The sequence below is a fragment of the Larus michahellis genome, chromosome Z (assembly GCF_964199755.1).
Source record: "Larus michahellis chromosome Z, bLarMic1.1, whole genome shotgun sequence".
NCBI lineage: Eukaryota > Metazoa > Chordata > Aves > Charadriiformes > Laridae > Larus > Larus michahellis.
Genome location: NC_133930.1, coordinates 35,206,475 through 35,231,706, shown reverse-complemented (window position 1 = coordinate 35,231,706; position 25,232 = coordinate 35,206,475). Strand labels below are relative to the sequence as shown.

General features: G+C 37.5%; 1 protein-coding gene across 2 annotated transcripts in view; it reads left to right on the top strand.

Moving 5' to 3' along the window:
• The window catches only part of TTC39B (tetratricopeptide repeat domain 39B), a 76,007-nt gene that overhangs the window by 26,252 nt on the left and 24,523 nt on the right, over window positions 1-25,232 (top strand). The window contains exons 1-3 of one of the 2 annotated variants that reach the window (XM_074570118.1): window positions 9,205-9,328; window positions 22,441-22,545; window positions 25,041-25,172. In XM_074570118.1, coding sequence (XP_074426219.1) covers window positions 22,451-22,545; window positions 25,041-25,172 — 227 coding nt within the window. In that variant the 5' untranslated portion in view covers window positions 9,205-9,328; window positions 22,441-22,450. Of the gene's footprint in view, window positions 1-9,204; window positions 9,329-22,440; window positions 22,546-25,040; window positions 25,173-25,232 lie in introns of those variants that run through there. The other variant, XM_074570117.1, reaches the window with a different exon arrangement.

Genomic DNA, 25,232 nt, shown 5'->3' with positions numbered 1-25,232 from the left:
AAAGAATTAAAAATAGCAAATTTAGTAACTTCTAGTTAAGTTACTAGCTACAGTTACATACTGATGGCTCTAGATATTTCTGCATGGTGTAAAAACAATAGCGCAGCATTAGTGGAAAAACTTTAATCACACATTACGCAAGGCCATCCAGTCAAGATTTTCAAATGGAAATTGCTACACCTTGTAATGTACTGCTGCACAGATGTTTTTCCCTAATGAAGTGAGATATAGTCACTTCTCTGGCAGTAGATTTCATGCTGAAGCAACACCTTACTTAAACTGTGATGGAAATAGATGATGCTGTTCATAAGTGGTTTTAGTTTTTCTGTAGGGTTTTATTGCATTTTTGTGCCATGAAGCACGTGAGAAGGAGAATTCTAGTGATATTCTCAGATTGCTAAAACACTTCTAGAGCCAGGAGCAGTAGCTTTGGACTGAATCTAATTGCCAAAATTTCCACGGGCTTGACAAATTATACTTTACAGGTCTGCCGGACCCTCTATTTGTACCTCACCTAGAGTAGTAAGGTCTGCTCACTGTGTAAAACTATAGTTGAAAAATTAAACATATTGCTTCCTGATACTCTGAAGGAAAGAAATAAGAATCTGATGTATTTGTGTTGAGAACTCTTCATGTTAGTGACTACTTCTTCTTCCTTTGACTACCTAGCAGTTAATGTATGATCAGATAACTTCTCTCTCTGGCCCTTACTTCCCTTGAGAGACAGAATAAAGTCTATCTGTAATATTTACTTTATGAGAATATTTATCCAACACCCATTTCTTCTATGAGAAGATTGTTTTGTTGTTTTTACTGATATCTGAGCTGGGCGGCATGGATGTTTATTATTGGTGTGTAGAGCTTTGATTTGTTCTTTGTGAATCTCTCTTCTGTGTTCATAGCTGTCATACAGGGACACTTTTTATAGTGGTGGAGAAGTTAGACTGATGTTAGTTTATTCTGACTTGTATTGCTTCTCTGTGTAATAACCATTATGTAGTAGACGAGTAGATGTGTGATGGTAGAGAGAATATTAGTAGAGCGGAAATCATGCTGTTACTTAATGTCTCAAGTTGAACTGTCACTGTGGTTGCTGTCCTTGTCCACTGGCCAAAATTACTATGCCTGTGCTGTTATATTGTTGACTGATTCTGTTACATATGTATTCTAAAACTAAGTCTCAATTTGTTCAGGTTTCACAGCCTTTAGTTCAGCCTATTTAAGTAACGTAGGACCACCCACAGTTCTTATTCGGGTGGTCCTGCACAAGCCTAGGAGAAAGAGCAGTGTGAGTAACTGCGTTCCCTGAGCTCTTACTAATTTTTTTTTAATTTATAACGTGATTATAATTAATCTGATTATTTCAGTTTTTCATGTAGAAAATAAACACACAAATTCATTTTTGTGTCTCAGGAACGGTTTTACTTTGTGGAACAGCTACATCAAAAAAACCCAACTTGCATTACATAAGATCCATGAGAATGGTGTTTAACAAGTCTCTGAAAATGCCTTGCAAGGCTTGACCTGATGACTGCATATGTTAAAATAGGCTGCACTAAATGTAGTAAAACTTGCATAGATGGAAGAGGCAGTATCTGTAACCCATTAGCAGCCTAGCACATTGACTTGTCATGAGACGTGCAGCGTGTGCTAAATGCTCTTCATGGAGCCTATCTCCTGTTTATTTAGTTGAGTAATGTGAATATAAGACAGCAGATTTAACCTTGAAATAATTTAGGGGTTAACCTGTGTCTTCAGTGGCAGGCTATCAAACCAGTCAAGAACAGTATCTCACTTTCTGTAATCGTCAGGATGGTGTTGTATCTAGTAAAATGCAGCTTACTTTAATGTTATGTTGAACGTTGACTCATAAATGACTCCACACGTCCTTCTCAGGCGTACTTGTTGTAAGTCCTCAAAACAGTTGGCCATTTAAGTAATACTTACTGCAAAAGTGAGATGCTTTAGTATTAGTTGATCCAAAGGAGGAAAGTATTAAGCCTCTGAAACCCAACAGGATGCATAAGGGAAAGAACGAATATCAGTTTCTCAGCATCAGACTCTGGATGCTTTCATCTTTTGAGCATATATTTGAGTACTATATTTTTTAAGACTGACTTGAAGTATTAATAAAGGCACTAGTAGTATTCAAGGGAAAATATTTCTAGTTTTCTGTGCTTTTTTCAATAGTCTCTACTGTTATTCCAACTCTTATGATATGAGTTTAGAAATTCCTATGAAATTCTGTGGGCTTTTTGACTGTAATTCTTCCTTCTTCTTTGGAAGAAAAACTTGGGAGCTCTGTTTTGATGGTTTTGGTCTACATCTTGTCCCATTTGAATTATCCGATTGCAGTAAACCAGCAGAAGATATTAGTAATATGACTCTGAACAGCACCATTCTTCCAAATGGGATTTGGAGTATATCTGTATCATAGGACTAAAAAAACTTGTGATATTGGGGGATCTTTGTTACTTTCACACAGTGTTACTGACCCTGAGTAGCTTCCATCAAATATTTTTCAGGTAGGGAGGTTGTTAGTCAACTTTAGAAAAGGTCTGTAAATTCTTGACCCTCCTGGATAGCAAATGAAAAAGGAAATTTCTTATTGAGAAAGCTTCACAAGATTCTCAAAAGCATTAATGACTGACAATGTCATCTTCTCCTTATGATTAAATACTTTGATTATCAGTGACTACAGTAAATTTTGAGTATTTCTGACAGTATTTTCTTCTCTGTGCACTGTAGAATGTGCCATGAGCACTGACCTAATTGAGCTCCATTTCATGGAGATTATTGTCTTACGAACTTACACCTTCCCCCACCAGATGACTCAAGCTTTCCCTGCACATGTCCTCATGACCTACTAACCTCTCTTTTCCCCTAGCTGCACCTGTGTCCACCTTACTCCTGGATGGTCAACAGGTAGCTTGATTTTTCAGCAGAAAACAGAAAATTAAATATTGTTACTTGGCCCTTCCCTCTGTAGGTGCCCATTCAGGTATTTCTGCACTATCCAATTACAGATTTCAGTTGTCTCCTGAGTTGACTGCTTCTCTGTCAAATGAGTCTGATTGAAACTGGCTAATGGGTTAGAATATTAAGAGCCTGGGGACACAAGTGGACAGTCGGCGTAATTGTCTGTGTTGTTTCCTTTGAAAATTATGTTCATAGAGAGGCGGTTCAGTTTGTGAGTATTTGAGCAATAAGAGCAGGATAATCTCAGCTGGAGTGCTTGCTGCTGATGAATTGCTCTGTGTTGAGACAATTAGCTACTCTTCAGTTACAGAAATTACATGGAAATGTGTGTATTCTTTTGTAACTGGGCAGGATTCTTCACTTGATTAGACTCTGTCCTTTACTCAAATTCTTCAGAGGAACAGCTATTTAAAAAAAGTGCCTAAGGAACTGAAAAAAAAACCTTGGGACTTCTTGTGGAAGTCCTCAATCTTATCTTCCTTGAAACTCTTGAGTTTTAGTTTTCAAATGATGCTGGTAGTTTGTCTGAGGGGAAGCCTTTCCCAAATCTAGTGCCACATGGGTTATTCTTGACCTTTCCCTGTCTAGAATGAGTGGTAGTTTTTTTTCTATTAATAATACAGTAGTAGAAATTTGGAAACATTACTACATTGAAAAAATTAATTGCCAGAGATTCAATCATATGGGAAGCTGTATCTTTTTTTTTATTTATTTTGTTAACATTCATCTTAACATTTTCCTATGTATCGATGTTTCAATTTCTTTTATTTTGGATAAGAAAGTGTCATTGTTACAGCTCTGTGGTGACATGCCTGGCATTGATTTGAGTGGCTTACTGCAGTTTGGTTATACCCAATTGAATTTAACTGAAATAGACCTTTTTTATAGACAGTTGTGTCTGCAAAGGCTGTTGATGTTTACTTGTGAGATCAGAGCTGCTTCCAATTCTGTCAGATCAACTTGTTGGTTTCAAGAATTTGAAAAGAATGTGTGGGAACCATGTCTTCATAGTATTTCATACACCATGTTGTAATTCTTCATGTAAAATATGTATAGAGTAACACTGCTGTGTATATTGCTCCAGTATATGCTAGCAAATGGTTTTGCTAATCTAACTTGGCTTTAACTGGCTTTATTCCCTGAATATTATTGCTTAACTATAGTTACTAGATTGTGCAGGTTAGCTGTTAAAAGGGCAATGAGTTATGTTAATAGGGTAAAATCCTTCCCTAAATCTCTAGTGCTGGCTGTCGTATCTGAGGACAGGTCCAGGAGGAAATCAGTCTTTGCTCCGATTGTCTAAATGGATTAGATTCTTTATCTAGACTCTTTTGTGATCTTCTACTTGTTGTGGCTACTGTAAGTATACATAGCCACTCCAAAACAGTTTTTGTAATGAGCCCAAAACACTTGTTTTGTGTAAATGTGTAAGGACCATTAGGTGGAGTTCCACCTGTAAATGCCATTCTTTACTCACTGGTGCTGAAGCCAAAGAAAGAGTATTACAGTAAGTTAGTCTGCCATTTTGCTTAAAGTAAGCAGTAGTGTTTCACCTAGCGTCTTTTCTACCAACGACAGTTACTAAGTTTTCCAAGTAACCTTGGTGGTAACTTTTGATATAGCATCTTCAACCTTGCAAACCCACAGCCTATCAAAGAGGATAGGTGGGATGTATGTGAAAGTAAATTTGCCATTACATGGTTGTGTTAACTCAGAACTGGTTTCAGATTGGCGTATTCTGTTGTAAAAGGAACCAAGTAACTGGAGACAAATGGTTCTTTCTGTTTTGGAAATTCAAGCCTCTGACAAGAAGTTTTGTGATGATAAATTACTTTTTGCCAGATATTTCCCCAGGTTTACGCTGGAGTGTCTGCTTACTTTATGTTTTGGGCAAATCTGTTTCACAAGGTAACCTGTTACCTGCCAAGCATCTACAGGTTCAAAAAACATGGATGGAAAAGATTTATGTGTCTCTTCTTCTTTTATTTAATTCTTGCTAAAAATGCTTCATCAGTACCTGAATCTTACCGTGGGAAAACTATGAAATTCAATTTCAGTCTTACTGAACAAGATAATTCTCAACTTCTATGAGTTTTTTTTTTCCCCCTAGGTATTTCTACTACCTTGATTTTCCCCAAAATTATTAGGTTTTTTTTTTTTGTGGAATGCAGGGATCCATATTTTCTGTTGCCAGAGTATAATTTTGTAAATTATCTCTTCTTTGGTTTTACAAGAAGATGATTAAAAGAGGTTTGAGTTCTTGACAATTTTTAACCATCACCATATTATGCCGAGTCTGTACTGACCTTGTCACTCCTATTTTGATTTCTGTATGTATTTTATCCTCTGAAGGTCTCAATTTGTTAGGAACTTATATGAAATTTCAATAGTATTTGGATTTCCTTCCATCTCATTTTACTTACTGTTCCTTAACATGTCTTCTGTATGTGACAGGAATAAGTTACCATCAAGTTGTTATGCCTTTACATGGTACGAGTTGTCATGCAATCTTCTTTGAGGTAAAGGCGAGATGGTGTTTTCAATTACCACCACATTATCAGAGGCCTATGCAAATAAATAACAATATGTAGAGTAACTGTGTTATGGTAGCTGCCTGAGTATGTTTATAGCAGATGCTTTGTAGTTGTGCTTAGGAAGGAACAGTAGCCTGTGTGACTGCTGCAAACAGTTCATATGCAGAGGAAGACTTCATGTTGTGCTATTTGTATAGAAATTTCTGCCACCAGACCCAGAGTTGTAGCATCAGTGGAAAGATAGTGAGATCTCACTTAAACACAATTAAAAAACAAGATAGTGAAAATGTGGAAGCTAGAATTCAGTAGAAAAGCAAGACAGATTATTTTTTTGATGAATAATGAAATTCCTAGGACTTTCTGTCTTTATCAATTTCAGCAGAAAGAGGCATATGTCATTGCTGTATTATCACTCCTCTTTTGCATTTCCTTTTCGTACCCCAGGCTGGATACTGCTAATCCTTGATCCTACCAAAGCAGCTCTGTGTGGTATTACTGGGGTGATAGATTAAGGGCCAGAAGTGTTTAAGAAAGTTAGAGCAGGTTATCCTTGTAATCTCAGAAGTGTAGTTAAGATTTCAGTTATACCTGCACATGTGTGTGTTTTTGTCAGTGAATGAAACTGAACAGCTGAGGAAATGGCCGTAAATTCAGGTTTGAATTCAGTGAGCCAGAAACTTTTAGGAACAGTGCCTGTCCCAATAAATTTGAACTCAAAATCTGAGGTTGTCTTAAAAGGGTGAGAAACAGCTGTGACAATTTAAATGATCAAAGTTTTATTTTCTTATGTTTGGTCCTCAAGGTCAAGGAGAAAAAAAAAAGTTCAGTAAACGTGATTTTTGTATCCAGTAAATGACATTTTCATAGCTACCTAAATATGACAGAGTAGCCACTGTATATTGTCAGTCTCAAGATTTGGAACAGCAGTAGTGAGATACCAGCCTAACCTCATTAATCCTTCTCTACCCCGAAACAGTTATTGGATTATAAATTGTTTAAGTTTGAGGGAGTTTGGGCAATAATTATGTCATTCCTCACTCTTGCATATTTATTGCAACTACACCTTTTCCCTCTGGTGTGTTTGTATTTGAGTAGAAGTCTTCAGGTCACACTGTGCAAGTTTTTATACTGGTATTTTCTGTTGACTTTGAAATGTGCAATTCAACCTGTGTCCATAGCTTCTTAGAAAGCAAGGGGTGGGGGGTGGTGGGGAACAGGAGAGGGGGGAGAAAAAAAAGACACCCAACCAGAACATCTTGGGGACATTCTGTGCAGAACTGGCAGAAACTCTGCGTCTCTTCCACACCATGCTACTCTCTTGCAAACCTTCACTGAAAGGCTGGCACACAGAAAGGTACCACAGCCTGTTTTCCTGTGATCGGGTGTCCACCAAAGTATATTTGGGTTGTTGATTGTCGCTTACACTTCCACGAAAAATAAATTAACACCATGACAGTAAACTTGCATAATATTTTTTGGGTGGGGGTTACTGGAGACTCCTGGAGTCTATTAATTATCATGCAGGAATCTTGATGTGCTGGAATGCATGGTCTACTGATCACATCTGTGTTTTCTACCTTTAAATTTCTTTGAGGAAATTAATATTTATCCTTTATGTGCTTTAATAAATGTGCTTTAATAAAGAATGTGTAATGTTATTTGGAGTCACGCAACTTGAGAATTGCCTTCTCTGAATAACTTCAGAGACTTTGAAAGGGATGTAGACTCTTAATGTTTTCAATTGGTGGTACAATGTTTAAGTCATCAGTGCTTTAGATAAGAAAATGAAAAGATGAGCTCTAACTCACATACAAAAAGCCCCAAACTTGTAGTCTATGACTTGCTCAGATGTTGAGAAGGAGGACTGTTTTTAGGGAAAGGGGATTGAAAACCAGATTAGCCACATTCTTTATTTTAAACTATTAAACAAACAAAAAACTCTCTCCTCTTTTAACAGTGTTGTGTTTTAGTTGTTTTGTTGGTTTGTTGCATTCGGGGAAACAATCTGAGTGGAGGGTGGTTTGTGTGTGTGTACTAGTGGATTTTTCTTTAAGACCATCCAGACAGAATCTTTTGAGCATGTGTTGATATTTGCAGACGAAAGCTTGCTTTCATCAGTTTTGTGGAAATGTGCTCCTGACTCTTTCTCAGCCTTTACTGGGAAGTACTTTCTGAGGCCTTCGGTGTGGACTGTCTGCAACTTACGCTGAGTTAAAGACAGGATGTTGTATGTTTTGTGTGTTAACTGAGCTGATTTTTATGTAACTGCTCAGTCTTGCTTCAAAACTGATTTGCCTTTCATGTACAATCAGGATGAGAGAAATAATGGCACTTTTGACTCTCCCTGCCTCAAATAATGTTAATATAATAAGTGACAATATACGTAAGCACTGCTTCCAAGCCATGTGGTGGAGAACTTGGATATCTCTGAATTCCTTGGACTTTAACACTGTCAGGCACAATTTCTGGGCAAAGGTTTTGCCTTTGCAAAGGCAAAATCCTGATTTTAAAGGTGCTGTTGTCCATAAGTTACAGCTGTCAGTCTTGTCCTGCAAAGCCTGTCTTACCTGATCATAGCCTTTGGTTTCCTCGAGCGTATTAGGAAATACTGTGCAACTTTTTCCTAGTATGTTGCATTCTTACAACATAATTTACAGAGTAAACTGTTTAAATAGATAGTTTTGAAGTAATACTGCTTTTATTACTTGGCACCCATCTGCAATGGGGAAATGCAAATCTGTAGTTTCCTACATTGTGTTTTAAAGGCTTTTTTTGAGGCATTTTTTGTGAGTAAATCTCAGTTCATGACAGCAAACATTGCTAGGAATAGGTGCTATTAGCCCAGGTGGTACAGCTTTAAAGAATAGTTTTCAAAGGGAACGGTGGAGGACATTGTTTAATTTTCTGCAGCTTAACTCCCATGTGCTGAGCTTTCCCATACCTCATCTGGAGAGATTAGACCAAGGGCATGAAACTGTCTCTGTTGCAGCTGTTTTGCTTCTGACTCCTGCTTCCTTCTATTGCTGCTGATATTAATGAAGACAACTATTTATTAGCTGGCTCTGTGCTATTGATTTATTTTGGTCATGAGACTACCTAAAATTTGGATTTCTGGGGGAAAAACCTCAAAGGGTTAATAAAAAATTGCGTTGACTTGTTTGAGTACTGTCAAACAATGAAAATCAAACATGAGCTAGTTAGCTTTCTTCACTGCTGCTTGCTACAAACTCTTGTGTTTGATCTGTTTTCACTGCAGCTGCATTATTACACTTTTCTTTTTCTGCCCGACTTTAATTACAGCATCCTTTTTATTTATTTATTTATTTATTTTTTGTTCAGGAGGTAACTCCCTGAGGTAACTTCCTTTTTGCCTTTAAACACAAATCGCTTTCCGTTCCTCCTGTCTCCATTTTCTTCTTGCGGTTAGGAGTGATAGATTAGAATTAGGCTGCAGCACAGATTGGGAAAATCTCCCAGCATCCTCTTCCCGCAGAGGCATCAGCTTCCAGCATTGACTGTAGCTGCTGCCACTCTAACTGACATTTCTTTTGAATTCGGCTATGGAGAGTGCCTGTGATGCCAGCTGCCGGCTTGTGAACTTTTACCCTCTAATTCTTTTTGCTTGATAACTCATTAATGAAGCCTCATGGATATTGAGAAATAAAACAGAATCAGTTTTCTCTTTATGCTTTTCTTCTCTGGCTTTTTTCTTTTCCGTGTGTGTGTGCAGTGGAAAAATAACAGAGTGAAAGCAGCAGCACTTATTTTTGCATAAGGACTGTATTTACATACCTGAAGTTAACTGAATTAATCCTGTAAGTATATTATCTCTGCCTACTAGTCCCTGAAATCATGAACGTGGTAGTTAGATTTATGGCGTTTTATCTGTGAAAATTTACTTTGGCATGTATATTAAACTACAAAAAAAAATTCTTAGATGTATTTCCTTGAAGAGGAGGGAAAAATGATATATTCACAATGGGTTTATGAAATAATGGCAGTGGTGAACAATGCTTTTAGAGAGCAGAAGCTTCTCTGCAGATGTCAGTGCTTAATCAGCTCGGATGCTGTAGGTTGTAGAACACTGCAAGGTGTGTATTTTGGAATGCTGTTCTTTAAAATGGGATAGTTTAAGGACAGTATCAGACTTGTAGTTATTTTCTTCATCTGTAGAGTATGTCTTCTACTCTTGGTATCTGTGCTGATTTAACCATTTGAAGTTATATAATTTTTGACTTAAACATAAATTATTTATTTCATGGGATGCAGTTCTGTGGTTTCTAAGTACTAAATGTTAAGTAAAATACAGTGTGCTTTTAGAGGTTTTAGTAGTTTAAGGTCTTCAACACTAGTTACAAGTTCACTGTGTAATAAATTCCAGTAAATTGGTTTGAAGTTTAGGAAGAGTGTCTTACTTAAGATCACACTGTCCTAGTTGTTTGGATCTGAGCCAATATTTGTGTGACGCAGTGTTAGTCCCATAAACATCTGGCCTGATCTGGTGTCCTACTTGCTGCATGATTTATTTCTTCTTTTTTTTCTGTAGCAAGACAAGTAGAATTTTTATTCGTTTTGTGTAAAACTGTCAGTAAGCTGTCATTATTATTTATCTATGCTAGCTATTTCAGGAGGATATTTTTCAACCTGTTTTCTCATCAGCATGTCTTACTTGGACCTACTTTCCAAGGGAAATGTTGAACAGATTATTTTTTTTTTTGAACCTCCATTTATCTATATCTACATATTGTATATTAAGTTTTGTCTTTAAGTATTGTTCTCTGGCGTATTCAGGTGCTCATTTTTCTACACAGTATTGCCTGTATTGACCTCAGCTGGATTATTTGATATAAACTGTTAGTCTGATACGAGGTATTAAAACATAGTGGATTCTCAGTTTACTTGCAAAGATCTTCTGTTAAAACATACATCTAAAAATGCTGTTGTATCACTGAGTTCTATTAATAAATCTGATAACAACCTCCTATAGTGCTGTGCATTTCCATTAGTGTCCAGCAGAACAGTGTAAAGCAGATTTTTTCTCCTACCTGCAATCAACATTGATACTGCTGTGTTTTTCCTTTCCCCTCTGTCGAACTGTGGTCACTTCTAAATACCTGTCATTGGATTGTTTTGCTGACTGTTCTTAGGACTGCATATATTTTGCAATGCCACATCAAATTCATGCCGGAATAGCTTGATACACGTGAATAGGATTATTTCACAATCATTTCGGTGATCAGATAAACTGTATATGCATATTCAGGTGGGTAAATAAGTAACGCAGGTAGTTGTCATTTGTTCTGCACCCAGAATATGGCTGATTCATTATGGAAAATTTGCGTCTTGCTTACTCTGCATGTGCAGTGCAGTTTGCTGTTGAACTTAAAGAACTTGGTGTCTGATAAAGCTGCTGATGTTTCTTTTTTTCCCCTTGGGCTGTAAAAACACCTGACTTGCAAAAAATTGATTATTGAGTTACTCATTCTGATTAATGGTCAGTCCAAAACTGACACGTTTGTGAATGCTCATGGTTTTGTTTTTTTTTTTTTTTCTTAAAAAAAAAAAAAAAGTGGCTAGAAATGTAGCCTGTCTCTGTGTTTTTCAGAGGGGCAAACTGATGTGGGCAATGGCGGGTGCTCATCAGCTAGTACGATGCGTTTACTCTTGGCACTAATTCTTGTGGCACCTGAGGCTCAAGCAGATGATCAGCTTTGCCTTGGCTTTCTTCCTTTGTGCTTATTCAGTTGCTTTGTTGCATCTGTAGAGTAGTAATAATATGTAAGGATACAGCAATCAGTATTTTCTTGTGGTGTTCAGATACAGCATTGATAAATATATAGGTAAGCAAATTCCATGTTTTCAATAAAGATGGCCATCAGGAAAGTTCCTTTATCTTGTCACCCCTCCCTGCCCTCTCAGTCTTGGACATAAAGTAAATGTTTGGAAGCAAAACCTTTCAATCACTTTCTTGTATTTGATTACCAGATTCTCATGAAGCTGCACCGTAGCTGCTGGATTGCTTTCTAACTAGAACAAAGACTGTCCTGTGCATGCCCCCAAAATTTGAGATAACAAATAAGACTTACATACAGAATGCAAAGCAAAGAAACATTATTGGTCTCCTGACAGGTTGTGGTCCGGCATCTAAGGTTTAAGGTCAGATGAGACTTTTAAGAAGGAATTTTTGTTTGTATATAAATTTTTTGGTGTGTTTGAGGGTTTTTTAATGCATTTCATTCATAAGACAGTTATTACAAATATTTCTACTGCTGTGAGCAGTAAAATAAAGCAGTTGTCTCCTGTGGCTAGATATGTATCTGTGAAATTTAGAAAAACTAAAATTAGAACTTGCTTTTCTAAAATGGAAGGGAGGGAAACACCCCTCCTGAAATGCAAGCACACACCCTCCCCCTGCCCAGCTTTTGCTCTGTGAGGAACAGCTTTATCCGCCTTCCGTCTGCCTCGTTGTTAGATTACATGTGCCTGGTAAAGTATAATGATTGATCAATTAAAATGCTCTCTTAGTGAAATTCCAATAGTGTATGAAGAGCTGTCAGTTTGAACTTTTTTTGGCAATGGTAAGGTAGAGATAAAAACCATAAAGTCATTCTCAGCTTATTTTTCATGCATATCATTTTAATAATTGTTGATTTTTTTCAACAGGGGCAACTGCCTTGGTTTTTTTTCCTCCTACTCAGTTACCTCTTCCCTTCTTACTGTCTCTATTTTCCTGAGACCTCAACTACTTTTTTACAGAAGTTCATTTTGAGAATACAGTTTTTGATGCTTTGTCTTTATTTTATGATGTGTACAAATACGTGTATTGGGTAGCTACCGTTTCTTCTCTTCTCTCTGCATCAGCATTTCTGCCACAGCTGTAAGATAAGGGAGAAAAAAGAATTCAATTTAAAAAAAAAAAAAAAAAAGACCAAAACCAGCAACAAACTAAACCACAAAAAACAACCAAACAAAGCCCCCAACACTATTAGAGAAAAGGAAGATGCACTAGTGATGAGATCAGTTGATCATGCAAAGGATAATGTAGGCAGATCTCTTGTTATTGCAACAACAATCCAGGGATTCACTGATACGGATTTACAAATAACTAGCTAACTGCTACCGTCTCATAATGAGGTGGTGTTGAGGAGGAAGGTGCAACCTCACTGAACTGAATTGCCTCATAGGGTGGCAGCGCGATCCTTTGCTGTTACCATTTCTGTGGGTGGATAGGTGTCTCCAAAATTAAAGTGAAAGCTAGTACATTTGCTTCTGTCTGCCCTAGAATGTGTTTTTTAAATCCAGTGTGCAAGAAAGTCCCAAGGGAGGAAAAAGTCTGTTGCCCTAACAGTTCTGCTAAAATACCAAGCTGCATAGATTAATATCATTTAAATTAAATTACCATTGTTAGGGCAGGTGTGTGTATTGTGTGGTTTTGGGTGGGGCTTTTTGACTCTTTTTGTTGGTTGGTGTTTGAAAAACTGCCTGTCGTTGAATGGGTTGTAATATAGTAAGCTTTTAGAGTAATTTCTGCCTGTTTGCAAATTTGGCTGGCACAGCACTGGATAGTTTTGCTGCCAGTTGGGTTTCCTTAAATGAATGTTTAGCACACACACTACAGCATGCGTTGGTGAAGTTCTGAAACAGTGAAGACACTACGCCTTCAAAGGAATTATTTTATCAAGCCTGTCTTGCATCAGCATGAAATTTTTTCAATGCTTCGCATAAGCTGGTAACATTTCTAAGGAATATATAAGACATACAATTTTATTTATATAAGATTCATGCTTCCTATAAAAAAGGATATGTGCATAATAAATGCAGAATTTTCTGTGAAGGTAAACTGTGACTAATTGATTTACTATATGGGTAAAAAAAATAATTAGCATTTGCTGTACTGATCAGATAGCTGTAGTTTGTAGACTTTCTATATTAATGATTATAATAGCCTAGGGTAGGAAGTAATTTATTTAAGTTGGAAATAATTTCAAACTTCTAACCTTATGGCTTAAGGTTTTTCTTTTGTGTGGTTATAAGTGATATTGAAGTCTTGAGTTTTAGATGAAACGATAAAACAGAAGTTTTCTGTTTATGATAAAAAAAAAACTATTGATCGTGTGGTCTTATCTTTCCATGATTATTTTTAAACTAACACATCAGGTTAAGAATCTGTTTTGTTCATAAACTGAAAGTGATTGGCAATTTAAAAGCACTGTGACCCCTTTAATGTAAAGGATTTATCATGCTTTAATTTGTTAGCTGTAAGAAACATCTAAATGTAAGAAAGGTTACTCAGTTTGATTCCACCTTTCTGAATTGCTCTGCAGGTGGGAGGAAAGCACAGCATGCATACAGATTGAAGAATAAAATTCAGCCTCATGGAGGCTTGCCTGATGCACCTTGCTTTTTCAGAGCCTGATTTCTGCACCTGGCCAGCAAGATACTGAAAGGCATGTCGCCAGCACTAGCATAGCGTGGGTGTCAGGGGTATGTGCAGTTCCTTACTCAGGTCAGCAGTCCTCAAAGAGAATGGTCCATGCTTTGCTTTCATGAGGGTTCCTTAGATTCAAACTTGATACAGAAATTGTTCCTGAAAGCGGTGCATCTCTGCTTGTATTTATTAAAAAAAAAACAAAAAAAAAACAAAAAAAAAAAAACACCACACCAAAAACAAAACCACAAATCAAAGCCAGACAGAAGTCCCACACTTGTGAGTTTTAGGAGTGGCCCCTTGCAATAAGAAGAGAATCCAACATAACTAGAAAGCTACTCTCCGTGGTCTTATGAACACTTCCCAGTGTTCACTGTATGTATGTCTGTGTATTTTACTGCCAAGGACCATGTAAGCCTTTAGCCACCCTTCACTGAACTATCCTAAACGTACAATGTACACCTAACAGAATATCTTAGTAGGATTTGGCAATAACCTTATTTTATGTTAGCCTTCACTTCATGCCATAGAACTGTTAGAGCGTGTTTGTAACAAGGAGTGGTGCCACCTGTGGCTCTGTGGTAGGTAGGTGGTACCCCTACAAAGTGTCTCACTGTTTATCTGATGGGATTGATACTTGTGTTGCAACTTGGTGTCTGTACAAGGGATTGGTAAAAGTGCTAGCAAATGCCAGAAAGCATCAAAATCACTACTGTTCTCGGACATTGCGAAGGATCAACACAGTTATGTAGAGCAGTGTTCAAAAATACCCTGAGCCACCTAGGCAAGAAAATGGAGCTATTGAGTGGATTCTGGTGAGGATCAGCTGCTATTTACCATTAAGAAGTCATGTCCTGGCTAGTTGAGATGCATGACAAGATAATTACTCTTTTTGACATGGTAGAACATAAACAGATATTCATTAGTACAAAGGGAAAGATCTACTTCAGAAAGTGTAGAAACATTCTGAATAGTGACAGTGAGTATCTGATTTTGACATTATATTCCAGCAGAGAAGATGGTAATAAGAACAGCCTGAGAACAATACATTTTAATGCTGTTTTGTCAGCATTAACTTTGGAAGTAAATACTCTAGCAGATGCCTGCATATATGTTACTCAAGAAGAGAGCTACAGATAGTGGTTTCTTGTTTCCCTACCTGTTGATACTGTGGTTGACACCCAGAATCGTTTTTGTTTGAGTTTAAGCACATAAATGCCTCTAAAAGAGTCTTCTGATGAAGCTTCTGTAAGTGTTAAAAGTCAATTTTTGCTGAAGTAGTTATTTCCTGGGAAAGTGTTCTCCTAGATGTGATGGTTTTTTTTCTTGATCGTTATCATCAAAATAGCGTACTCCCAATTTTTAAAGACCTTATTTTCACCCCTTTTGTTTGTCAGATGTGCATCTTAATGTGGGTATTTTAAAACTGAATTGTTATCACTAGTTTCACTTTTTTGTGTGGTGGTTTTTTTTCCTCTCAAGAAGTTTTAATTTGGTCCCACTAATGGCTTCAAATATTTTCAGTAACTGTAGCCCAGTGAGACTTTTGTTAGCAACAGCAGTAGCTGTACAGAACCAAGTCGCTGGCAATGAAATGTTTAGCAGATGAGGCTGATTATTTTGGCTGTGTTGTAGAAGAGCCAAGAACAAATAGGTTTAGAAGTTCAAAAACTGAATTCTGGCATCCCTGTTCGTGCAAAGTACTGCTTGCACATTTAAGTGCAACTCATGTTAATACCGTGATGTGGAACTCAGTCCTAAATATGATTTAAAATGTGGAAAATACAGGTAGATCAAAAGTAGACTCTTCTGCAGTTCTCCAGTTTCTAGCTCCTGAATCGCTTTTCAAGAGACGAGTGGGTAGATCATTGCACTAGGGGCGATTGTATTAAAAGCTGACTAAATCTCTTGGAGATACAGACAGAAGAGTGCTACCAAGTTAATACTTAACTGTAGCTGTATAACTGCCTTTCAGGCATGCTCTTACACTGACTACTGATGTGGACCGATAGATGATACTGTTTAACTCATTATGTGTTTAAATAACTTTCTTTTAAATACTAGAGCAATGACTTTTTTTTTCAATTGTTTTAGGCTAGTAGTTATGCTCCTTTTTTAATTAGTCTGTAGGGGGCGGGGAAAGGAAAGCAGCGTAATAAGCTGTAAAGTGTTTTGACATTTAAATGACTAATGCTCTTGCTTTGCGTATATCCTGAGGGTTATCATACTAATAGTGAATATTCCAATACATCTCAGGGTTTTCAAGTTGGTATTCTTATTCTTTGTTTCTGTGGCAGATCCAAGTAGTTGATTAGAAGAACCTACTTAAAGCTGCTAATAACTTCCTTATGGACAGTATATCCCCACTGTATTGGAACAGTTTAATGAGTAGATCAGCACCAAGCCCAAGATACATCGCCTATTTCTGGAATTCAAAACACTTATTCTTTTTTCGTAAAAGAAGATTGACATAGAAGTGAGAAGATAACTGTAAAAAATTCTCTGTGTTGGCAAGAGGTATCCTTAAAGTATTTAGACAGTAACACAGTGGTGTTTCATTCTCCTCGTAATGTGACATTGTTATCTTTGAGTAACACCCAATATAGCACATTTTTCTTTTCCTTTTTTCGTGTAGAAGTGAACTGTGTTCACTGTGTGTAAAATCCGTAGTAATTTCACTGAGATGATGTTAATTTAGTCTACTCCAGTATAAATTAAGGCATATGTTCATCTGAGGTGATAAAATGTGCTGTGTTTCTGTCAATTCTAGGAAACTGTATGTGGAGGTAGCGAAGAAACTGAGATTGCCAAAATAAGACTGAGTCAGGAGAAAAACATGAGTGAGAAAGAGAGAGTGAGTCAGCACTGCTCACTGAACAGACATCAGTTTGCTAACTTGCTGAAGAAATTGGTTTGTGATGTTTTGGGAGGAGAGGAGGAAATGTGCTTGTTCTGAGCCTCTGCACAGAAGTATTCCTTGTCTGCCAGGGAAGATAGCCAAGTTGCTTCTGAGTCAGTATGCTCCTTTCTTCTGACTGTTGTGGTATCAAGTTATGAATTTGAGTTGCAGTGATTCCTTCTGGTTATGTTCCTCTGCTGCAGGATGTAGGAAAACAGTAAAAAATATATGCAAAGAGTAATTAAATAGGAGTGAGACTCTTTGGTAGAGGCTATGATTCACTTGTCAGAAAAAAGAGTCTGAGAAAACTGGCTTCCCAAATTTTCTATCTGAGGTTGCAGAATAATTTCATAAGCTTGCTTGACGTAAGGAATACTGTTTGCATTGTCTGCAGGCTTTGGTCACACATAAAGGCAGCAGAATGTGCACTAGTCTGTAATGCAGGAAAAGAACATGACAGCAACGTGCTGGGGCAATCTGCTGCTTATCCATTCAGTTGGAAAAGATAGTTTTGACAAGGTGTAGGGACTATGTTTTAAGAACCTTGTTTATGGAATTGTTTCACAAATATTGGTACGTACCCTGGTGATGCTAGAGTCAGTGGTATGATGGCATTTGGGAGCCTGATGGCTAACAGTCCTCTCCGATAATAGCTAAAAAGCCAACATGTCCATGGCTATGTTCTGTAAAATAAAGATCAGATTTTTTCCTTCCAAAGGAAGTCTAGCAGTTACTGATTGCAGGGTAGGAAGTGTGCAGATTTGCAGCGTACAAATACAGAAAGTGTGTTTCTTTTCACTGAGATGAGGCCTAGTGAAGCAGTGGAAATGGGACATTGCCCTTTCATCTTGATCCTTCCATGATCCAACAGAAGAATGTTACAGCAGTGGGGCACTGTAATACTTTAATCTATTTATTTGCTGTTACTTTTCATGTGAAGTGGTAGGAAACTTTCTCACTCTTTGTAGGCTGAACGCAAGTATTTCACAACTACGTGAATAAAGTAGAGATCAGTTGTTAAATTACCTGCCATTATGAATGATCCACCTTCCCTTCAGATTCCTCTATGACCTGTGTGATTATATGTCTCTCACTTGCGATTCTCTTACCTCTCATACTTCGGATTACCATTCACAGTTCCTCCATACTCTGTGTAGCAGGTCATTGCCTCCTGTTGGGCTTTTCTGTTCCAACAGTTCACAGAGTTCTTCGCCCACCTCGAAGTTAGCAAAAATGCTGTGAGCGGAGAGAACCAGAAGGTCCATCTGTCCTCTGCAAGCTTGAAGATTTCCCCACCACCACTTATATGGCTGCAGGAACAGGGCACTCCTTCAGTGGTAGTCACAAAAAAGTTGTGGCGAGCAAGTATGACAGAGTGAAAACTCGTTCTTCCTGTCTAGTAGATCTCAACTTTGATTACTGGATTATGTTGGTTTTTTTTTTAAGGCAATCACTGCAAATTTGCTATTTAAAAAGGAATAGCCTCCCCTTGTTTTTCTCCTTTCTTGAGAAGTTATTTGAAAGCAACTAGCCATTTTTTCTAGTGGGAAAAACAGAGTAAATGGAATATGTAATCAAACCAGCATGTACTGAAATGTAGTTTCCTGCAAAGCAAACGTGGAATGAGGATATAGAAGCATGGGAACACACAGTGGTGGTGATGGCAAGTTATTGAGGGTTTAACTCAGGTCTTTGCCTCTGTATCAGAAAAAAACAAACCAGCCTCTAACTAGCTAAAAATGAAATTTTTTTTTGAAAATTATTTGTTAGCAGATGGTATTCATGGAATTAGCTAATAAAATCAAGTGGTTTAAAAAAAACTTTCAGCCATTATAAATTAATCTTTTTTTTTATTATTATTTCTTACCACTGTTCTTTGGAGGGCATAGTATTTAAGACATTTGAAGAGGAACATGTAAATGTGTACATTTCTCTACTGGTTGCATAAATATTTTAATTTGGACAGATTTGTTTACATATTCAGATTCTGAATGCAGTAAAATACAATTGCTCACTTCGTTTGTGTTTTGATAAGTGTCTTAATTTTGTTTTACTGAGCAGGAAATGTAGGATCTTAATAACACTTATTTCTGATGATTGTTGTTAACAGGAAACCTTTAACTAGTTGAGCAGATTTAGTGTGAACTGCTGAGTCCATTTTTTTGCCAAATAGGTGGGATGTTTTGTGATTTAGTCTGTGGTTCTCTTGATCCAGGCTTTGGAAAGAACTTTAATTTGGGGGTATGAAGAGGTGTTACAGGCTGAGGCTTCAGCAGGTATACGAACTAACTGCTCAGCCAGGTTATTTTGTCTTCTGAATTTAGAAGCTAGAATGTGCAAAATGAGTTTGTGGTTGGCTTTGATAAGTTGGGTGTTTGTTTTTTGGGGTTTTTTTTTTTTTTTTGAAACGAAAGAATAGAAGGTGTGGATTTGCAATGTGAGGTGATAGAGATATTCTGTGTGTCACCTACATGGCTTTCTTGATCTGTGAGTTCATTTTTCAGGAAGGAATGGTGGAAGGCGTCTCTGTGGTAGAATTGTAAGGCAATTTGCATTTTAGCCTGCAAATCAATGCAAGACGTGAGCATGAAGTGATGATTTTCATTTACAGTTTAATGTCAGTTGTTATACTTTTTCAAAGATTGTTGAAGTTAGATCTGAGAAGTGCGAAGTCCCCTGTTAATTTCAGCACAAGTAGCATCATAAAGATAAAAAGCTGTGTCCACTGAACCATGAAGAAGAAAGTTCATAAACCCTATGTGACCTACAGCGAACTGCTGCTTTCTGATAAAAATTGATATGCTTCCTAATGCTTTCCTTTTCACCTCATCAAGGAGGAGCCAAATGGAAGGAACTAATTGCGGTATTTGAGAGACAGGGGAGAAAGAAAAAATCAAAGAGATTAAGCAAACTGTATTAAAAGGGAAACCAAAAATTGTGCATGATCCTGAATTCATAGTGAAAACGGTGTCTCATTTTGTAATCATCATGGAACAACGCTGCTACTATTTTTTTTTTTTTCCCTTTTCTCAGTTTTTCATTGAGAGTGTGTTTCAGAAACTTTTGAGGTAGTATGTGTAGTGGGGGAAATTTGAAAAATAAACCTATGGGTTTAATCTGATATATTTCTGTCATTGAGTAGCCTTGATTATCAACTGTCTTGCAAAGATGAATCACGCAGGCTTATATACAAAAAGATTTAGGACTTTGAAAATGAAAAAAAAAAAAACCAAAACCCAAACCAAAACAACCACCTCCACTTTTTTTACAGTTCAATTGTAACACTTCAGTTAAAGTCTCAAAGCTAAGGTTTATAATAGAACTAATGTGTTTACATTTAAATACACAATGTGAAGCTTGCTGAATAAAAATAAAATACCATAATATATTCCTATAATTAATGGAACAGCCTTGTAAAAAATGATTGTCTAGATAACAGGTTAAGTAAGATTAGCTGGTGTAGTCTGAATTATAAAGTGTACCTTTATGTTCTATATTTTCCAGTGCAGTCTAGGATATAAAGAGTGGTATATAAACAACAACAAAATCCTAACTTTTTTTGTCTCCCTGCAGGAGGAGAAAAGATACTGCTATTGCTTTATCTGATGGATTTTATTTGTTGTTGGGGGTTATGTGTTTATACATAGACCTACGTTAACTTGTGGTACAATAACTTCCCTGAAATACTTTTAAGAAAATTGGAAGGCAATTTAGATATCTGGCTTAAGGGTATTTAAGTGAGAGAACATAAACTGATAGTGGCAATGGCACAGTATGTTGTTGGTGATAGGCCAGCAATGAAGAGAACACAAATGTCATAGATTTGCTCTCCAGTAGCTGTGCAGTACTAATCAGTACAGGCTAATGAAGACTTTGGTACCTATACCCTGTGTAGTTGGGCAATCGTGGGCCATGTTGCAGTGCTCGTTCCCCAGGCCCTCACGGAGGACCAGATGTTTGGATGAAACTTGCCGGGTGATGGGCTGGCTGGATCCTTGCGCACCTGGGAAGAGAGGTGGCCGCTTTGCTGGCAAGACTTGTTCTGGGTGACTGGCTCGCCATGGTGCCCCTTCTCTGCTGGTGTGACAGTGGCGCTTCTGTTGGAGAGCTGAAGATCAGGGCAGCAGGTTGCATTGAGAATACCACCTCTCCTGCAGCGTGTGCGCAGCCGAAGGACCTGAAGGCTTAGTGAGCGTCTAACAGTAATGAGCTGCAAATGCTTTGGCTTTTAAGAACTGTAGGGTTTTGCTATGTAAAACTACATAAATCTTAAAATGGCATGGGTCATAATCAAGTTGCATCCCAGTAAGGGAGAAAATAAAGGTATTTAAATTGTCTTTAAAATTGTTAGTAACAGTCTGGTGGTAAAACTACTGGATTTCAACTGCTGGGACAGTTCACGACTTCATTATGAAGGGCAGGCTTTGCCTCTTGGTATGTTCAATAATAAATATCTAGAGTTGCCAAGTATTGAATTAGAGATTTTCTACACAAGGTGAATTTTTCAAGTACTGCCACTAAAAAAATGACAGAAAATAAAGCTGAGAAAGAGTTTTGGGATGTCATCCAGCTTTACCCAAGTTTTCTGCCCCAGAAGCGTTATAAAAACCAGGGCCAATGTGTTTAAAGCATTTGGGTGATGGCGAGAGGAGGAGGGTATCGGAAGCTGATAATTCTGTGTAAAAACCTGTCCAGTCGTATTTTTGTGTCCCCCTTTTACTTGGTTTGTTTTGTGTGTGTGTGTTACTGTCAGTTTTAGAGCAGCTGCGCTCCTCTTTTGTTTCTCTTCTTAAATTCCTCCTTCAGGGTTCTTCTGTTCTGGTCAGCACTTAAATATTCATCTCACTGACATGATCTGTTGCTTACTACTGCTTAACCTTACTTGGATAAAACCCATTGTAGAGCCTAAACCTGTTGTTTTAAAGCTGTATCTTTTCCCAATCCAGATGTGCACGTTGAAGGCTATGTAGCTTCTAGTTATTCGTCATGACCATGAATGTCCAGTTTGTCACCAGTTCTACTGAAGGAGCAATTTGTGAGTGCTACTGAGTCTTTCAGACAAAACTGGCAGAGGTAGCAGTTTTGTTAGGTGGCTTCTTCTTAAGCAAGCGCGAGTGATTTTACTTGAAGTGAATTAGGAAGACCAAAAGCTTTTGGCATAGCTGCAGGCTTCTGACAGGACTATTTTTGGCATAGCTGTTAGCAGAGTGAGCGTCTGTTTACTGCTTTTTTTGATGAAAATACTATTTTGTCATCTCTCTAGAGATTTAGACCTGAATACAAAGTCTGAAACTGCATTTGTACAGATAGGGAGAATTGAGAGCTTGGACGCAGTGATAAGTTTTCATTATTTATGTTATATAAGTGGCAGTAAAAATGACTCCGCTGCATATTGACTGGTGAAAAAAGGAGGACAAAGCCATAAATGTCACTTGAATAAGCAAAGGTTGTTAAGCATAGGACTTGTTTTTGTAAAGCTAGATTTTAAAAATGAGTAATAAAATTGCTGTGAAAGCTGTGTGTGTTGTATAAGGAAAAAAATATTTTCATTTTTTGTTTATATTTACAGTTTGACGAAACTAAGAATCTTTTATTTTTAGGGCATCTAAGATGGATCTCAAGTGTGCTCTGGAAGAATGTTCAATGGCACTGAACTTATTTCTAAACAATAAGTTCTCTGAAGCCCTGGAACTACTTCGTCCATGGTAAGGTCCTGATATTTGCTGAAGTCACTGTAATCAGACAGTGTGAAGTATGCTATCTGGTAGCTGAAGATTAGTTTAAGGCCTCTGAAGATAGTAGTTTTTATTTATTCCCTTTTGTCTTTAGGCATTTCTCAGTATCTTTGGGTTTTATTAGTGCACTTGTTTCTCCTTAAGATGACTGCAAAACCTGTTAATGAAGCATTGATTTTTTTCTGTAAGAGTTTAAGCTGTCTTTCCTCATGCAGAGGGAAAAAGCAGGGGAGCAAGACCTTATCCAGTGTATCTTTTTGAGAATTTGTACAATGGAACTGCTTTTGACAAGACAACAGAGCTGGAAGAAAACTCCAGAATACTTCTTGTTGCTTTTTATGTTACATTTGAGTCATAGTAGTGTTTACCCTAAAAGCCCACCTTTTGGTATTCTGACTAATCCTTCCTGTCCCCCTGTTGCCTTTGCTCCACTGAGAAGAAAAGCATGGCACTGCATATGCAGGGAACTAAAGAATGGTGAAAGGTTCATAGGATAAACCTAGTTTACCTGTGACTGCATGGGGAGGCAGTCTGGGAGGCTGTTATTTAGGTCTCAGATCTGAATCCTATTCACTGTTCATCTCCTTTCTTTCTTTCAAAGATGCATATGTTGTCAAGGGATGTGTCAGTGAGAGGGATTTGTAGCTTGTGTTAGTAGAGCAAGGTAAAGTTCTAGCTCTGCAGTTTGGGGATAGTAAGATTGGATTAAGAGTGATGGGTTGGTGTTGTTAGGCCAGTGGACAGACAGGTTGAAGAACAACGTCAAAAAAAACCTTGAGAAGATGACACAGCTATCAAGTGTTTGTATTTAGTGGAGTGGTATGCAGAGCTCAAGTGTAGAGAAGGTAGGCAGGAATAACACGTTTAAAAATTAGCTATACTTACACCCAAGCTTTTTTCATTGAGCGTTGTGCAGTGTTATTTGTAACAGAGCAATGCTTTGAGAATGCCCACCTGCACTTGTGTATGCCAAAACTATTTTTGGGTAGTATAGCAAAATACTAAGTTTTACATGCAAGCGTTGTGCATGTGTGTATTGCTAAATACACACATATTACCCAAATATTTTTGTATGTTTCTTATGTATTTAATTTTGCGTTGTAGAACAAAAAAACACTTGTTTCATACAATAGTGTTTTTATGTAAAGTGAAGTATTTGTTTTAGTTAACATTTGCTACAGAGAAAAAAAAAAAAGGTATTCTAAACTCCATGGTTTTGATGCTTTGAGTCCCAGTTGCCTAACAGACTTGAGTTTATTATATGGCATATTCAGCTAATCTGCAAAGAGGACCTAACCTAGCAAGGAAACAAAAAGCCACCTTTAAAAAAGAACAAGCCCAATTGTTTTACTGGAAAATAGCCTGTTAGTGAAAGTTAAACTTAAGTCCTTAAATAGTGTAAAAATTTGATATATTTAAGAAATAAACACTTAGCCCAAGGGTCTATCTTCCTTGACTCTGCCTAAATTTTCTGTCTTTGAAAATTACATTTGCCGGGTGGCTTCATGGTTTAGGGGGAAGAAAAAAGTTGAGGAAACTGGAGAGGGTCCGACAGAGTGCTAGCAGCGTGGCTAGAAGACTAGAACATATGACTCATTGAGATTGTGAGAGCTGGGTTTGTTTTAGTTTGGCAAAAAGGAGACTTGGTGGTTAATCTAATAGTGGTCTTGAGCTAATGAGGGAAAATCGCAAAGACAGAGACATCCTTCTCCACAGTGGCAAACAGTAAAACAAGAGGCAGTCACCACAAGCTGAGGCTTAGGAGGTTCAAACTGGACATTAGGAAAAGGTACGTTGATAGTACAGTGCTACCAGAGAGGCCGCCAGAGGGGTATGCAGTCATCATTTTCTTGAACTTCTGAAACTTGGTTAGACAAAACCTGAGTTCACCTGATGTCAAGTTGGCAATTGTGCTACTGCAGATGGTAGGCTTGGCTATGACCTCCAGTAGCCACTTTCCAACAGCAATCTTTTTTTTTTATCATGTAATTATGTTGTGAAATCCAGGCTGGTTCAGTGTAGCCTTTTATGCAGGACTGAGCATACGCGTACTGGCTTTTCTGTGACACAAATGCAGATTTTTGTATCTTTGGATCAAGTAGTAATGTTTAGAGGATGTCCTTAATTCTTATGTTAAGTGAAAGCAGACAGATGAGTATTTATATCAAGGCTTAATTAGCTAAATTAAATAGATATACCAGCGGACTATAAATGGCATATAATTAGATGCAAATGTTTGCATAACCCAGTTTGGCTATTTTCTGGAACTTGCTGTGACAGTATCCTGTGGAGGCAGATGTGTAGCATCCAGTGGATGATGATACTTGCTAGGTTATATTCTCATGTTCATTACTTTCCTACTTTATTCTTTCTTTTCACAAGTTAAGGCAAGTGTCTCAGCGTTTAATTTTGTATTGAAATGTAAAGTTTTGCTTAAATGCACAAGACTTATATGTTTGCCCTAGGTCTAAAGATAGTATGTACCATGCCCTTGGGTACAGCACTATTTTAGTTATGCAAGCTGCTATGACCTTTGAACAGCAGGATATACAAATGGGAATTTCTACAATGAAGGAAGCATTGCAAACATGCCAAAGGTAAGCCCAAGCAATGAACATTTATGAGGTACTTAACACAGTAAATGTTCTTTGTAAGAT